General features: G+C 45.1%; 1 protein-coding gene across 1 annotated transcript in view; it reads left to right on the forward strand.

Moving 5' to 3' along the window:
- The first annotated feature begins 2,164 nt into the window (after nt 1-2,164).
- The window catches only part of Crym (crystallin mu), a 25,468-nt gene continuing 10,159 nt past the window's right edge, over nt 2,165-17,473 (forward strand). The window contains exons 1-5 of the mRNA XM_008843836.3: nt 2,165-2,430; nt 3,042-3,195; nt 4,668-4,730; nt 10,820-10,921; nt 12,802-12,985. Coding sequence (XP_008842058.1) covers nt 2,261-2,430; nt 3,042-3,195; nt 4,668-4,730; nt 10,820-10,921; nt 12,802-12,985 — 673 coding nt within the window. The 5' untranslated portion in view covers nt 2,165-2,260. The remainder of the gene's footprint in view (nt 2,431-3,041; nt 3,196-4,667; nt 4,731-10,819; nt 10,922-12,801; nt 12,986-17,473) is intronic.

The raw sequence follows: 17,473 nt of genomic DNA on the forward strand, positions 1-17,473 counted from the left end.
AGGTTTGATTCCCAGCACCCACATGGCAGCTATGGACCGTCCTTAACTCCAGTTCCAGGGGAATCTGATGCCGTCTTCTGACCTCTGCAGCATTGCACTACATGGGTGCACTCACATACATGCAGGCAATACACTCATACACATAAAATAAAAATAATAAATTTTTAAAAAGACTAAAATAATAAATCTATAAACAAAAGGCAGAAACCACAATATTTTATGAGTATTCATATATTAGTGATACTTATTAAACAAGTGCTCAGCAGTATCAACTCCTAAATGTAAATAAAACTCAGCCATTCCAGATGAAAGTTCTCACTTCTACATGTATCAATGAAAAGTATGCTGACCTGGCAGTGAAAACATGGTAGGAAGCCTAAATATCAGTAGCCCCTTTTCCGTTGGGTGTGCTTGGGACCCAGGTATTTGTCTCACAATCCTTAGTCCTATCCCTTCACAATGGCCTTTATTCCTGATTCTAGATTGTTGCTCTACCATTGGTGCTGATCACCAAGAATTCAGGACTGGCCAGTCTGCCTAGAACCAGTTCTACTACCACCCTGGGAAGGAAGAAGACTGCTCCCCAAGGTTCACAGGAACTTTTACCAATGGTGGTCACCAGCTCTTTGACTAAGGCCCAAACATCAAGTCAGCTGCTAAAATTCCCAGGGCTTCTCTGGTCTCTCTGTTTTGAGTAACACTGTGTAAGAGCTGTTTTGCTGAGTATGTAGTTTAGTGGTAGAGTGCTTGCCTCACATGCTTAAGGAAGGCCCTGAGGCTCATCCCTAGCAAACTCAAGAGTTGTTTTACTAATATTGCCCCTTGGTGCCAAGCACTGTGCTAAATGCACTACATGTGATCTCTTATGTCATCGATCATGATTTGACCTTTACTCTTCTGCTGTGTTTTATTATGATGTGCCCATTTTCCAAGAAATGCCCTATATATACTTCCGAGGCAAAACAGCAGGACATTGTACTTACACCTCCTCATCGTCTGTGTCATCTTACACTTTGGTACAGGACCCATCTTTCTAAATATTTTATCTCTTTGAGCATGTGATGTATTTCCAAAAAATAACCTTTCTTAGTCACTTGGCTCCAAAAAGCATTCCCAGTTTTATGTCCTGCTGCTCCCAGGCCAGGCCACCCGGCAATTCACCATTCCCAGGGTGAAGATAGCATTCTTTCACCTGTTCTGAAATGCCCTCTTGCTCCCTTTTCTCTCAGAGAAGAGTAATGGTTCAGAGTACAGCTGTGTTGACTGGCTCCAAAGGCAAAAGGCCTAGTTCTGCTGCTGCCTGCTGGATGACCTTGGACAAATCCCAGAGCCAAAACTAGGCTCACAGCAGCACCTACATACCTCAGAGGCTGTGCAATCAAAGGAGATGCTCTTATTGTCATTATTATTATTTCAAGTCCTAGTCTCTCTTGCTCATTCATGATACTTTTATCTTAACCACTATGGGGCAAACTAGTGTCTCTCTTTTCTTTGAATTCCCAGAAGCACTTTCGTTAAGGGTTAGGTGTTATTGCTATGGCTGTTTTCCCTCTATATTATCCAGATTGCTTTATTTTCTTCAAGTACAATGTGAGCTCCTTGAAAAGAGAAAAAAAGAAAAAAGAACCCGAATTGCAGCTTTTTGTGTGACTGAGGTCATTACACCTTGCTCTGGGACAAGGTGTAGGTTATTTTGGTTAGCTTCAGAGTCAACTGTGCACTTAAAACTACAGCTAGGGACCTAGGAGTGGGTGTGGGAGGGAGATTCTGAATAGAAACTCCAGATGGGGACAAAATTGAAAGTATTTAACCACCCTCCAACTCCTGTCACCCAAGATAACCTAGCAGTAGGTCATTTAAGCACCTTGTCATCATGTGTCCCAATCTCTCCTGTCTTCTTTCTCAAGACTTCAGCTGGTGTGGACGATCAAAGGTCAAGGACCAATGTCCTCTGTTCACACGGCTTGCCAAGGAATGTGGCTGCGCCTAATTACAGGACTGGAGAAAGTAGATTCAAGAATTCCAACTCCCAGCCTGCCACCTTGATTCCAATCTTGGGGAAAGCTTCAGGCTCACCCTTGTCAGAGTGGGCGGAAGGGGGCGGGGGATGGAGACCGGCCCGAGGGGCGGGGCGACATTGCTCCACCCCCGGAGTCTGGGCGGGGACCAGCGCCAGGCACCAGCTCAGCCCGACGTTGATCTAGGGTGCAGCGCAGGGAAGGAGTGCGTGCCCGGCTGAGGTTCGAAGGCAGGCGGCGAGATGAACCGGGTACCAGCGTTCCTGAGCGCGGCCGAGGTGCAGGAGCATCTCCGCAGCCCCAGCCTCCTCATCCCACCTCTGGAGGCGGCTCTGGCCAACTTCTCCAGCGGCCCGGATGGAGGGGTCATGCAGCCGGTGCGAACAGTGGTGCCTGTGGCCAAGCACAGAGGGTAAGTGCAGAAGGGACGGGTGGAAGAAAGAGTAAGAAGTCTCAGAGGAACGCGAAGGGTCGCGGTGGGAGAAAGGAGAAGAGGGCATGCTTAATCGCTGCTAATGTGCGCCCCTGTGCCTGTGCCAAGAGGGCGCTTTACAGGTGATATCTGTTGTAATTCAGCTTGCTCTCCTGGCAAGAGAGGTATTGTCATTCTAAAATTTTACTAGTTGAAAACTGAGACCTAGAGAGGTTAAGTGGTTGACTGGACCTTACACAACCAAGGGACAGAGCCGTGATGGTTTTCTGATGCAGAACCAAGGCTATGCGTCCTGCATGGGGTTGTGGGGGGCACCGGGGGATGGGGGACCTGGGGGACCGGCAGGCATCAGAGTGCCAGTAGAGCAATGATGGGGGAAATAGAAAGGAAGGAATATGAGGACTTCATAGAAGACTCCAGCATTGAGGGGAAATGAGGGGAAGGTGTTGAATCCCCCCCTCCCCGGCTCTCTCTCTCTCTCTCTCTCTCTCTCTCTCTCTCTCTCTCTCTCTCTCTCTTTCAAGGAGCAATTTTTTTTGCTCTCCAGTAATAACCCTCAATTATTTTCTTTCTATAAGTTGCCAAAAAAGCTTCCTGGGAGTCATGCCAGCCTACAGTGCAGCTGAGGATGCGCTCACCACCAAGTTGGTCACCTTCTACGAGGGCCACAGCACCTCTTCCACAGTCCCCTCCCACCAGGCTTCAGTGCTTCTGTTTGAGCCCAGCAATGGCTCCCTGCTGGCGGTGAGCAATCCTTCTTTCTCCTGGTGTAGAACAGGTCCCTGAGACACAGAGTGAGGCTTAGAAGTTAGTTCTCCAAAAGTACCAAAAAATAGCAAGTAACCAGGCACTAGAAACAGCAAAGGTGATCTGGGACAGCATATCTGTTTCTAGAACTGCTTGCAGATGTACAGCCCATCAGAACCCACTGCTGTCTAAAGTGTGTGACTGGAAAAATAATAACCTTGTTGTTCTTGTGTATGCTCTTGGCACATACTCAAATACTCCAAATGCACAGCTGGAACTAACCCAGTAGCTGAGAAAACATTTGTTCATCAAATCCCTCTCTGTGTGGAGAAGAGATGTCCTCTAACCTGTGGTGTCTTCTCCCGAAACGTATGTCAACATATAATCATGGTAAAGAGCTCCTGTTCACATTTACTCAGTGATGATGCTTGTGTCTTGCACAATTCTAAACATATTGCCTGTACTGTTCTCTTAATAATTAAAACCACCTAGGAGGTAGGTAGCATTATTACCCCCACTTCACAGATGAGGAAAGTAAGTCATTCCGCAGTGGTACTCAGCTTACCCCCATAATAAGAAGCAAGGCTGGACTTCATGCATCTTCAGACTGAGTCAACTATATACTCCCAGCCTGTGCTCATCCAGCGGTGAGCTACTACCATGCTATCCATGACAGTGAATCCCCCTTTCCTGGACCTAGGCCTTTCACCCTAGGTCGTAGGGCCTTGGATCTTTGCTGAGTCTGCTCAGAAGCTGCAGGATTCCATTCCTCACCTGTAAAAATGATAGTAAGCAAAGTTGTATAGCATAAATGGAGATCAATTCAAGTGGTGATTATCATCAGCCAGGCATAATGCTCAGCCCTCACTGTGCATTAGAATCTCCTGGGGAGCCTTTGAAACCATGGATAACTTGATCCCACTCATAGAGATTTGGTTCTCGGTTTTGTAGCACCAGGAATGGGTCCCAAGCCCTTGCACAGGATAGGCATGTATTCTACCACTGAGCTATATACCCCAAATCAGAGTCAGATTCAGTTATTCTCAAGGTGGTATCCTGGAATAATGTCTTTCCAAAGCTCCCCAGATGTGAAATGACAATCACATGCCTCAAGTTCCTCCTCAACTGGGGGATCTGAGAATCTGAGAGCAAGAGAACAAAATGGGCAATTATTGAGCGCACACCTTGTGCCCAGTGGCTTTCCCATGTGCGGGACTATTTAATACTGCCATGTCCCTCTGAACTGTTGGCATCATCATTGTTTTTACAAGCGAGGAATCCAGTGCTTAGAGACCAGTATTCAAAACTGCTTAGCTCCTGTGTAGATGAATCATATCCAAGTCTGACCCCAAGCCCTTGCTCACTGGATGTCTCTATAAAGCTGCCTAGAACTTCCTGTTTATAGCTGCTTCTCTGAATTTAAGTACTCAAGGGGGCCTACTTTCCTCACTGTCTCTTCTTCCTCCAAGGTCATGGATGGAAATGTCATAACTGCAAAGAGAACAGCAGCAGTGTCTGCCATTGCCACTAAGGTAAGGTGGTTGGCTATGCTAGCAAGGTCAGCTGGTAGGTGGTGGTGGAGGGAGAATTCAGATAACACAGCAAGTCACAACTGGCAAAAATGTAGCGAATAAGAGACTTCAGAGTGTGTGTTCTTGGGTAGGATGCCTGTATTAAACAGTATCCACCAACGCTTAAGATCCACTGTAGAAGAGGGGGCATAAAGATTGTAAAAGCCAGGGGTGGTGGATGACCACAAGGAAACAGTTTTCCAGGCTTCTGGGAAGTTGCCCATATGAACTTACAGCTACGGGGATAGTGTGCACAAGACCCATGCAAACTCAATCAGACAAAGGCCCAGCATGAAAGTCTGGAAATGAGCAGGAGGAGGAGACCTCAACCTTAGTTGAGGGGTTATTGGCAGTTGATTACTGCTGAGTGAGGGAAAGTTGATCTTCTCTAAAGAATGATGCTAGATAGGCTAACCAGGCTCCAGTAGATGAACTCACACTGGGAGACATCTGGGGACACAAACTTGACTCAATAGGTCTTAACATATATGACAGAATACATGAAATTTGGTGGGTGTGTATGGGGGGTTCAGATGGGGAGGGGGTCTAAATATAATTAAGATGTATTATATGAAATGCACAAAAATTCAATAAAAATATATATTGGGGGAAAAATAATTTAAAACTTGACCTCTCCAACTCCCAGGACTTCATTGTTGACCCTGTACCACATTTGGCCTAGTAAGACAGTATGATTGCATTCAAGGCTAGAGTTAATCCTGTACCAGAGACAGAGGCTGAGCAGAAATGGTCCATAGTGTCTTTACAAAGCTCCTCAAATGTGCAGTGGGAGTTGAGGACTCCTCACTGAGGGTGGGTTTCATAGCTGTTAGTTCTTTTCACTCTCTATCAAGTGCTTATCTGTTAGGCCTCTGTCAGCAAACAAAACAGTGACAGACACAGGACAGTCAGATAAATATTAAAAGTGAAGGAATTAGGGGCTGGAGAGATGGCTCAGTGGTTAAGAGCACTGATTGCTCTTGCAGAGGACCCGGGTTCAATTCCCAGCACCCACATGGTAGCTACAAACCATCCTTAATTCTAGTTCCAGGGGAATCCGAAGCCCTCTCTTGACCTCCTCAGCATTGCATGACTCGGGTGCACTCACATACATGCAGGCAATACACTCATACACATAAAATAAAAATAATAAATATATTTTTTTTTAAAAAAAGTGAAGGAATTGGGGAGGTGGGTAAAGTGCTTGTCAGGTAAGCATGAGGACTTGAGTACAGAGCTCCAGCATCCATGGTAAAAGCTAAGCAACAGGACTGGAGTGATGTCTCAGTGGGAGGATGCTTGCTGCAGAAGCATGTTTGATTCAGATCCCAGCACCCACATAAAAAGCCGGGTGTGGTCTCACATGCTCCTGTAACCCCAGAATTGTTGGTGGCAGGGGTAAAGACAGGAAGATCACTGGGACTTGCTGACTACCAGCCTAGCTCAGTAAGAGACCCTGTCTTAAAGGAATAAAATGGAAATGAATAGAGCAGGACCTCTTCCTCCAGCCTCTGTGAACGTGTGCACAGGCACGTACACCCACATGCACACATATGCACACACCACACTCACATATGCACTTACACGTGGGTGTGGGCATACACACATACAAACAAAAAGTGAGCAAGACAGCACACATCTGTAATCCCAGTGCTGGGGAGGCAAAGACAGAAAGCTCCCTAGAGCTTACTGGGTAGCCAGTCCAGCAGAATCTATAAGCTTCAGGTTCAGCAAGAGACCCTGTCTCAAAAAATAAGATGGAAGCCAGGCGTGGTGGTGCACGCCTTTAATCCCAGCACTGGGAGGCAGAGGCAGGCAGATCTCTGTGAGTTCAAGGCCAGCCTGGTCTACATAGTGAGTTCCAGGACAGCTGGGGCTACAGGGAGACCTTGTCTCAAAAAAGACCAAAAAAAAAAAAAAAAAAAGATGAAGAGTGACAGAGGAAAATGCCCAATGCCAATCTCTGGCCTGCATACACATATACACAGACACATGTGCATGCACACACGAACATCTGCATACATGCACAAAGTTATAAAGTATGATTTCATTTTTAAAAACAATTTAAAACAGCTCCTAATGCATTCATACTAATTATTAATATTAATAGATTTAATTATTTTATGATTAATGCTTATTAGCAAATAATTAGTACGTTAAGAGTTGTCTGAAAAACAAGCCAACAACAACCCCCAAAGTTCATATATTATGTTAAAAAGATGAAAATGAAACAGAATTTAAATATGGGGGTGGAGGTGTTATTTTCTTTTTTTGAAATAGGGATCTCACTATGTTGCCCAGTCTGGCCTTGAATTCTTGGGCTCAAGTGCTTCTCCTGCCTCAGCCTCCCAAACAGCTAGGCCTACAGGTAGACAGCATTATTCCTGATTAAGAAGGTCACACTTTAAATGGCCCACGAAAGACGTCCCTGCGGGGGTGACATCTGAGAGAAGACAGCAAGCAGCGCATGGCTGTGCAAAACTGGAGAAGTGGCTGAGCAGAAGGGCGAGCAAGTGACAGGGTGGTGTTGCTAAGCAGTGCAGAGGCATCCCTCAAAAAAGACCTGATTCCTCAAGCTGATAATGTACACCTGGGTTTTTCCCTGACATGTGCTTGTTCAGCAAGTATGTGAGTGTCTACCAAGTCCCAAGTCCTGTGATCAGTATAAAGCAAAGGATGCTGAGCAAAACAGACAGAGTAGCTGTCATCAGGAAATTCAAGACCCAGTGTGAGGAGCAGAATACTAATCCAGAGATTTTACTAGTAAATGTGAAATTAAAACTGTGATGTAAGTGCCAGAGCATCTTGATCTGGTATACAGAATTCAGTATAATGGTCATGGATATCTGAACTGCAATTTAGAGTATTAAGAGTTGCTCAGGAGAGGCAGAAGGGAGGTGTAACAGGTAGAGAAAATAACCTATGCAAAGGGCCTGGGGTTGAAGGAATAGCCTATGCCTGAACTAGACAGCAGGAAGTGCAGGACAGCATGGCATGACAGTGGCCTGGGCAGATGGAAGGGCCAGATCATATACAGCTTGGTGGATGCCAATGGAACATGAACTGTCAGGGTCTTTGTTTAAACGGGAAAGCTTAGCAGGCTCCCGTATGTGCTCTTAGCTTCCTGCATACTTAACAGGAAAGTAGAATGAAGCGCCTGCCACAAGTCTCATTATGACTGAATGACTCTTGTAAACACCTAACCATTTAAGTAAAAAGATATTGCCAGGTGTAGTGGTTCATGCCTATAATCCCAGCACTGAGAGACTGAGGCAGGAGGACTATGAGTTCAAGGCTAGCCTGGCCTACAAAGTGATTCACTGTCTCACCACCATCAGCAACAAAAAAAAAAACATTGGTCCTATGATGGCACAGGCCAGTAATTCCAGCCCCTTTTGAGGCTGAGTCAAGAGGATGGAAAATTCAAGGCCTCCCTGAGCTACATGGTAAGACCCTGTCTCAAATTTAAAAATAGAAAAAGGACTAGGGATGCAGCTCAGTGGTAGAGCATTTGCCTAGCATATGCAACACTCCATGTTTAATCCTCAGTGGGGAGAAAACAGGGAGGGAGAGAACGAGGAGAGAGGGGCGAGAAAGAGAAAGAGAGAGAAAAATCATAAATCATAATCTTGAAATAAATTAGCAAATAAGCCAACCAATCAGAATTACAGATTTAGTTTCAGAGACTGAAGATTCTTTTATAGAAATGAACAATTCTGAAGCTGAAGTATATGTCTGTGAACAGATTCATATTAACTGAAAACAAAAATAACAACTAAGGAAAATGTGATCCTCTTTATTGAATAAAAGCATAAGATTAAAGCTGGAGAGATGGCTCAGAGGTTAAGAGCATTGGCTGCTCTTGCTGAAGACCCAGGTTCAAATCCCAGAACCCACATGGCAGCTTAACAACTGTCCATAACTCCAGTTCCAGGGGATCTGACGCCATCTTCTGACCTCTGCAGGCATTACACAACATGGGTAGACATATACATGTAGGCAATACACTCATACACATAAAATAAAAACAATAAACTTTAAAAAACATAAGATTGTTGGTCTTGTGGATGCTGTCATTTTGCAGTCTTTCAACTTGAATTCATAGAACTGTATTTTATGACAGAGAATGGTGTCTCTGCTTCCGTTGGTGTATAGGAGAGATGAATGTTCCCTAATGTTCTAAGACCTTTTTTTGTAAGTAATTAATAGTTAAGAAGATTTCATTTCTTGAGATTGCACTGTGGGATTTCAGTCAGTGCCACTGCAAGGAAACAGGTGCAAGGAGTTCAAGTTTTGTTAAATGAAATAGAGAAAGGATGGAAGAGGCTCTGCCTGAATCCATATGGTCTGAGAAGCAGCTGATATCTTTCTCTGGAGTGGTAGTATACAGCAGGAGATGATTCTACCTTCTGTCGTCCTGGAACACTTAGCAATGTGTGGAGACATTTTTGATTGTTACAGCTGGAGAAGGGGAAGATGATAGGTGCTATGGTGTCTGATGGATAGAAATCAAAGATGCTATTAAGCATCCTGAAACTGCACAGGAAAGCCCTTTCCCCATCAAAGAATGGTTGGGGGTGGGGGAGGTAGCTCAGTGGGAAAAGTGTTTTCTGAGCAAGCATGAGGGCTTGAGTTTGGATTCCCACATAAAGCTGGACACAACAGTGCACTACAGAGAGTCGGGAGGTAGAGGCAGGAAAATCCCTGGAAGCTCCTAAGCTTCAAACAGGGAGGGGGTGGGAAGGACTTCCACTAGAGGCTGTCCTCTGACCTCTCTCTCTCCCTCTCCCTCTCTCTCAAACATACATACACACACACACACACACACTCACAAGATTTTTTTTTTTTAAAGAATGATCCAGCTTAACTTTCAGTAATGCCAAGGTAGAGAAACTCTACTTAACTTTAGTGGTTCCCAACTGGCATGCTCCCTTTCTATATATAGGACCACCTTAGTCCCCGGGGACCTTAAAGACCAGAATAAGGTAACAAGTCTATAAACAAATGCTGTAGAGTGGTAGATTCTGTCATAGAGGTCAGAAAAACTTCATTGAAGAGGGGTGGTTGACAAGAGTGGTCACCGAATTCCACGTTCATAAACAGACACCCCTAAGAGGTGTCAATGTCATGTTTAAGACAACACAGAGACTGAAAGCATCCACAGAGTGGGCTCGGCAAACATAGCTGAGAACTCTGGGAAGCAGGCCTCCAGGATCTTAGGGTGCTTACAGAAGCAGCCCAGGGTTCTGAGAAGTGGACGCTGCTTAGCAGGTACCTATGATGGCACAGCATGGGAGAAAGGACATGAGCTGCTGAGTGTGGAAGGTGTGGCTTTGAAGTATCATGGGGCCATTTAGAAGTGTAGAATATGGAACAAGTTACTTTGTCTTAGTAAAATGTAAAGGTGATAAGAATATAAAGTAATGATAGGAGTGGGGCAGTAACTCAGTTGGCGAAGTGCCTGCCACGGAAACATGAGGCCTGAGTTTGATCCCCAGCACCTCCATAAGAAACCAGGCATGGTGGTGTGCGCTTGTAATCCTAGTACAAGGGAGGTGGAGACAAGGCAGATCTCTTGGGCTCACTGACCACTTGCCTGACTGGAAGCCTCAGGTTCCACTGAGAGACTGTCTCAAAAAAGAAGGTAGATGGGTTAGCTCCTTAGGAACAACACCCCAGGTTACCTTGGTCCAACACACTCATGCACACATACACATGTGTGTGCACTTACCATACACACACACACACACACACACACACACACACACACACATGCACGCACACCAGGAGACACAGTGGCAAAGTGAGCCCATTCTATAAGGGCCCTTGTCCAGTCCACATGCGATAATGAGGGCAAAACATTGGCACATAGTAGGTGCTTGGTGAAGGCATCTTCCCCACTCTACAAGGGGAAGTTAAAACAAAATGACATCTCCTTGATGTCCATCAGCTCTTAGGGATAGCTGAAGTCACCTGACATTCAAACTATTTGTTTACACCTGACTGCCAGTGTCTTCCCTGACCTTTACCACCCTGTTTCTCTCAAATAGTTTCTGAAACACCCCAGCAGTGATGTGCTGTGCATCCTTGGGGCTGGGGTCCAGGCCTACAGTCATTATGAAATTTTCACAGAGCAGTTCTCCTTTAAGGAGGTAAGTATGGGTGGGGTCTTGGGAGGAGGAAATGCTTCCAAGTCCTCGGAGTTGTCCTCCACTATGTTGACAGGTTATCTTGAAGCAATTGGGCCAAGAGTCTGATACAGATCATTCTTTACCTTAATGACTTCCCCAGAATGATGGTGGTGAGAGTCCAGGGAGGTCTGACTTCTCTTCAGATTCTTGGTTCACAGGGCATACACCTGAGGATCCCAGCTACTCAACTCATTCTGTTACATTGCTGGCATGTGAGATGCCCTTCCATCCCCGCCCACTGATTCTCTTCAAACATTGGAAGTCTTTAAGTGTTAAGGGCTCTGGGTTCAGATGCTGGGGTGAGGCCTGGTGAGCAGGAGGACACAGCATCCCTCCTGTGCAGGCTTCATATCTGCATGGCTTTCCCCTGCTGTGGCTCATACTTCCTGCTGGGACTGTTTAATGCTCTTTCTTTTGTATGTATGTGAGAGGAGTAGAGCAGAGGTAAGGTATGAATTTTTAGGATAAAATAATACTGCTGTCTTGAGAAATGTAGGCTGTAAGAACAAAAATGAGAGAAAAGGAATCATTTGCCTGTTTTCAAAGGTAATCAGGTAAGGTTTTCCTGGTTTCCCTCCTCAGCACTTTGTAACCGTTTAATCATGCTTGTGACCGTTGTATATCCTTCTTTTATCAAAGGTTCTAATGTCACTTCTCCAGGTTATAAATTCTATGTGATATTTGCATAGTTTTATATCAAGAAAGATCACATAGGTAGCCAGTCACTCCTTACAGGGTATATTGTATTGTTTTCCCCTTACTTATGGACTTATGTATAAAGTTTATTTTTATATTTGTCGTATTTCCTTATGAGACAATCTCTGGGCCTCATGTTCAGTTGAAGGCTGGAAGCCTCTGAGCCCAGACATTGAAGCTGGCTAGCAAACTTAAAGAGCTCATCTCTCCCTGGAGCTGGCACCCCAGCCTCCACCCCAGCACCCTCCAAGGTTCTAGCCCCAGCTTCCACTCGATCTCTTCATCAGCTACACCATTCGCCTAGTTAACTTTTGCTCTTTAATCCTCACGTGCACTTCAGTGACCGAGCTGTTCTATGCCAAGCCCCCTTTTCACAACTCTGGTATATCTACTGCAGACACAGTACAAGTGTGCGGGTTGCACACTGACTTTGCCAGTTAGTCCCATGCCGCAACATGAAAACAGCTATGCTAGCACCTGGAAGGCACAGACAGGGAGACCACAAGTTCAAGGGCTACACAGACAGACTTGGTCTCAAAAAACAGCCAAGCAACAACCAACAAACCAAAATAAGACATGATGTGTTTAATTTGTAGAATTTGGAATTTTCTTACATTTAAGAATGAAGTTGTAACCATTTGTGGCAATTTTACATTTCCTAGGACATTGATTAGTGAAATATTTATCAGTTTCACACTTATCATTTTCTTTTCACATTTTGGGACAAGATTTTTCAGGCCCACCCCATTCCTTCTTCCCTCACCTTTGACTGAGCTGAGGGAAAATCATTTTAGGAACAGTATGTGGTAAAGAAGGGGTGAGTGTCAGGTCTGCCTGGCTCCAGAACTTGCTTTGTAATCATTAAGCTTCATGGTAGCTATTAAGCCATCAAGACTGTGTGACCTAAAACTGCAGTTCTTTAAAGGAGAAATTTGTAGAGAAATATTTTCATTTATCCAACCAGAAATATGTTCAGATTAGCACTATGTCCTTAATCAAATGACCATTCCCCAAAGAGAATGATTTAGGCACCCATAGCCCCTGTTACAGAGTGGTGCAGCTTTCCTTTGGCACCCCCGGGCTTGCTTGCTGTGACATAAGCAGGTGAGAAAATGGACTAATGTCTCTCTTGTTACCCCCTGAAGGTGAGGATCTGGAACCGCACCAGAGAAAATGCGGAGAAGTTTGCAGACACAGTACAAGGGGAAGTACGGGTCTGTTCATCTGTGCAGGAGGCTGTGATGGGTGCTGATGTGATCATCACGGTCACCATGGCAACGGAGCCCATTTTATTTGGTGAATGGGTGAAGCCAGGGGCTCACATCAATGGTAAGTAGAGAGGCTTCCTGAGCCACAGGCAGGTGATGGACATACTCCTCCCTAGACTGGGCCAAGGTTCTATCTGCAGAGTTGGTTTCCTCATTATACAACAGAATGCCCAAATTTTTGTTTTTTCTTTGAGTCTATATATCCCAACCTGTGTCTCACAGGTGTTGGCGTGACTGGTCTGTACCACCACTCTGGGGTGAATCTTTTGTTTTTAACACTTCACTTAAAATCTTCCCCCAAAATTATAATATGCAAGACATTTAATAACATTTAATAAGACATATAGATGCTTTTAAATATGTGCAATGGGATGTGGGGAGGGGAAGGGATTCTAAACATAAGGACACTTGGGACCTGTGAAGATCTTCATATAACCTTAGAGATTATAACAAGAGCTAGGCTATATCAAATACTATTACAGGTGTGTGTGTGTGTGTGTGTGTGTGTGTGTGTGTGTGTGTGTGATATATGTGCTGTATGTATATGCATGTGGAGGCCAGAGGTTGACATTGGATGTCTTCCTCGGTCACTCTTCACCTTATATTTTGTTACAGGGTCTCTCATTGAACCTAGTTCTCACTGATTAGCTAGACTGGCTGGCCAGAAAGCCCCAGATATTGCCCATTTCTGCCCCCCATCCCCAAGCAGTACAGATGTGCATGACCACACCACATTTTTTACACAGAAGCTAGGAATTCTAACTCAGATCCTCATGTTTACACAAGTACTTTAGATTGAGCCATCTCTAAATTATTAATATATTATGTCATTTAATCCTTACAGTGGCCTTATGGGATAGGAAACAATAATTATCATAACTCTTATTTTATAGGTGGGTAAACCAAGGCAAGGAGAGTAGCTTTCAAAAAGTCAGAGAGTCTTGGGGGCAGGGTTGAATTTTGAATTAAATAGTCTATCCTCAGAGCCTAAGCACTTGAACAATACTTAACATTATCTTCCAGTAAGAAGACAGGCCGGGCAGGGCATGGTGGTGCACACCTTTAATCCCAACACTACGGAGGCAGAGCTAGGAGGATCTCTGTGAGATTGAGGTCAGCCTGATCTACGTGGTGAGTTCCAGGCCAGCTGGGGCTACAGGGAGACCCTGTCTCAAAAAGACACCGCGCCCCCAAAAAGAAAAAGAAATTTAAAAAAAGACTGACTTCTGGTGAACCAAGCAAGCAAAGAACAGAGGATTTGAAGGTGGTAGCAGAGCTCTGTGATTTAATGACAAGTGCATGGTGTGAACGTAGAAGCTAAGAGTTCTGCACGCGTGGGCAGATGAGCAGGCAGGAGCCCAGTCAAGCAATCATGCATTCACTCATGTTTACTGAATCCCTACCACATGCCAGCCATTGTTCTAGTGCTGGAGGATGCCACAGTAAATCAAACATCAAGGTCATGACTTTCCTGGTGCAGTGCAGGAAGACAGGCAGCAAATAATACTTCCGTAGTTTCTGTTTATGATGAAAGAAGCAGAGGACAGTGGGATGGAGCCTGGTAGTGGAAGCAGGAGGTGGAAGTGATGATAGAGCCTTTGCATCAGTTTACCTGAAAAGCTGCCTGGGGGTAGAGGAGGACTTGGGTCTGTGACCTGAATGATAAGGAAGAGCCAGCCATGCCAAAGCTGATGGGAGGGCATTCCGGGAAGACAGAAGATGACATGAAAAGACCCCAAAGGGGAAGTGAACGTGGTGCATTTGAGGACCAGGCCAAAGGGAACTCAGGCTGTCCGTCTTCAGGAAACTGATGTCATGTCTCAGGTCCAGGGAGATGCTTAGAGACAGTTTATTGACAGGTAAGAGGTGGATCAAGGTGTGCTTTTTTCTACATCAAAACTGTGTCTGGAAGGTCTTAAAAATCAAGAGGACTAGTTCTTGGTGAAGTGTACTCCCAGGGACAGAGTTGAATCTTCTTTTTAGATAATTTAAAGGTTAAAACAACATATTGTCATTTCACAGTTTCTGTGGTTTGGGAGTTGAGGCAGGGTTATGTCAATCCTTTCCTTAAACTCTCCAAGGATGGAATCTGTGTTCTCTAGGCTATAATTTCATTTAGGGTCAGGGGTCCTCTTCCAGGCTCAGGTGGTGTGCCAGGATTCAGTCCCCGTGCTATAGGACAGAGGACCCTGCTATTGGAGGATATTCTTAGTTCCTGGAGACCTTCTACCTTCCTTGCTACATGGACCCACCATCTTCAAGGCCAGTTACTGCAAGGCACCAAATCATTGCCTCACTCCAGAAAGGGGTGACTTGATGTGGGGTCAAGTTGTCTCTCTTTTCATTTGCCTGGTCTAGAGACAGAATCACTTTATGTGTTCACAGAGGACCCAAATATGCCTACTTAAAGTGTTAAAAGTACAGACAGCAGTGAAACACCAGTGACAGGTATTAATAGCTTATACACAGTTCAGTTGAAAGGTAAGCCTGACACAAACATCCTCCACACTTCCCTACTCCCATCCCCATATCCCATGCATCCCATCAGCTTGTCTTCAGACCTTCATTCTTTCTAGCCCCGCTGAATCGAGGCCAAATCCTGATCTGGGTCAGACCCCTTCTTTGCTGTTTGGCCCGCCTCCAACTGCCTGAGTGGCCTCACACAGCCCTTTGGGTTTGTCTTGCTCACAGGCACTGGCTGTCTGTGGGGAAGCAGGGCAAGGAGGAGGGGTAGCCCAAGGAACTGGAGGCTTTTTCCCATTGCCTTATGATTTATTTACAAGCTTCATTAACTAGTATTTTTGTTCTATAGAATTCCCACTCACAAACAGCCTTCATGACAGACATTTTTTCATCACTCTCTTTGGAAATTAGAACCCAGGAGAACAGTAGGAAAGAGAACAAGTTGAGAAACTGGAAGGCAGTGGAAGAAGGCACAGAAATGCTGCCTGATATTCAGATAAGGCTTTGTAGCATTTTCAAAGACTAGCTAGCTACCCTGGGGCTGGATCCCTTCAGCTTTGTTTGGACCATAGAGAAATCAAGAGAAATCAAGAGATAACATATGCAAATAGGTTTCCTGTTACTCTATATACAATGGCGGGGCGGGGCGGGAGCGGGGTGTCTGGTAATATGTACACACATAGTAGCTGTCAGCTGGAGCTGGATGATGACAGTCCCTTGGAGAAGGACACAGTCTCTTCTCTGCATCCAGGTCTGCACCATTTCCAACCCAGTGCTTTTGTTGGCTTTGGTCTTTCACTACCTGCCTGGCTCTGAAAGCATTTGGTTGTAGCCTGTGCATTATCCTGTGTCTCTATAGCAGGAGGCAAGATGTGTTGGATCCATTGTTCCAGGCTCTGCAGAGAACATCAAGGCTCAAGGTCTGAGAAAGGGCCAGTTTTCTTCTTTTTTAAAAAAAATTATGTTTATTTATTTTTCTTTTTTGTATTTGTGTGTTTTGCCTGCATATAAGTACACCCATGAGTGTAATGCCCTTGAAGGTCAGAAGAAGGTATTGGATCCCGTAGAACTGGAGTTACAGACAGTTGTGAACTGCCATGTGGTTACTGGGAACTCAACTGGGGTCTTCTGCAAAAGCAGCCAGGGCTGCTCTTAACCACTGAACAATCCTGCCAGTGATTTTAAAAATCAATCTCTCTCTCTCTCTCTCTCTCTCTGTGTGTGTGTGTGTGTGTGTGTGTGTGTGTGTGTGTGCTCACGCTACCATACATGTGTAGAGGTCAGAGGACAACCTTGGGTATCCATTCTCACCTCTCACCTTGTTTGAGGCAGGGTCTCAGTTGTTCAACTCTGTGTACACCAGGCTAGCTCATTCGTGATGTTCCAGGAATTCTTTTTCTGCCTCCCTGCTCCCTTAGGAGCACTGGGATTACAGATGCACACTATCACATTGGCTTTATATATGTTCTGGGGATTCAAACTCAAGTGCTTACATTTGAATGGCCAGTGCTTTACCCTCTAAGCTATCTCCCCAGCTTGTTTTCTTTTGTCAAGACAATCTTAAGTCAAAGCTTCCTCTGCCTTTTCCTCCTTGCCTCCCTTCCTCCTCTCCTCCTCCTCATACTTTTTCTCCTCGTCCTCTTCCTTCTTCCTGAAGTACTGAGGATGGAACCTAGGGCCTCATACATGCTAGACAGATGCCATACCACTGAGCTACAGCCCCAGCCCTCCCACTTTTCTCTATTATGGTTTCTCTGTGACCTTGACACTGGGCTCTTTTGTCATGAGTTAGGAGAAAAGGCAGTTTGGGGTGAAGAATGGGAAGGATTAGAGAGCAAGCCCACAGAAGATAAGGAGCACGGAGGGTCTGTGTTTTGTGATGGGTGCAAAGCATCACTTCCAACAAACAGAATAGGCCCTCAGGTGAAGCTGTGGTGTTCTAACAGACCTAGAGTCACCGATGGCGTGCGTGGCCAGATCTTCACTCTTCAGAGTTTTAATTTGTACATCTGTGAAATGGAGTCAGACATGGAAGAGTACTTACGAGATCAATAAAGAAGGTAAATGTAAAGTAGAACAGACAGTA

This window comes from Nannospalax galili, unplaced genomic scaffold (genome assembly GCF_000622305.1).
Source record: "Nannospalax galili isolate Female #2095 unplaced genomic scaffold, S.galili_v1.0 scaffold381, whole genome shotgun sequence".
In the NCBI taxonomy this organism is placed as follows: Eukaryota; Metazoa; Chordata; class Mammalia; order Rodentia; family Spalacidae; genus Nannospalax; species Nannospalax galili.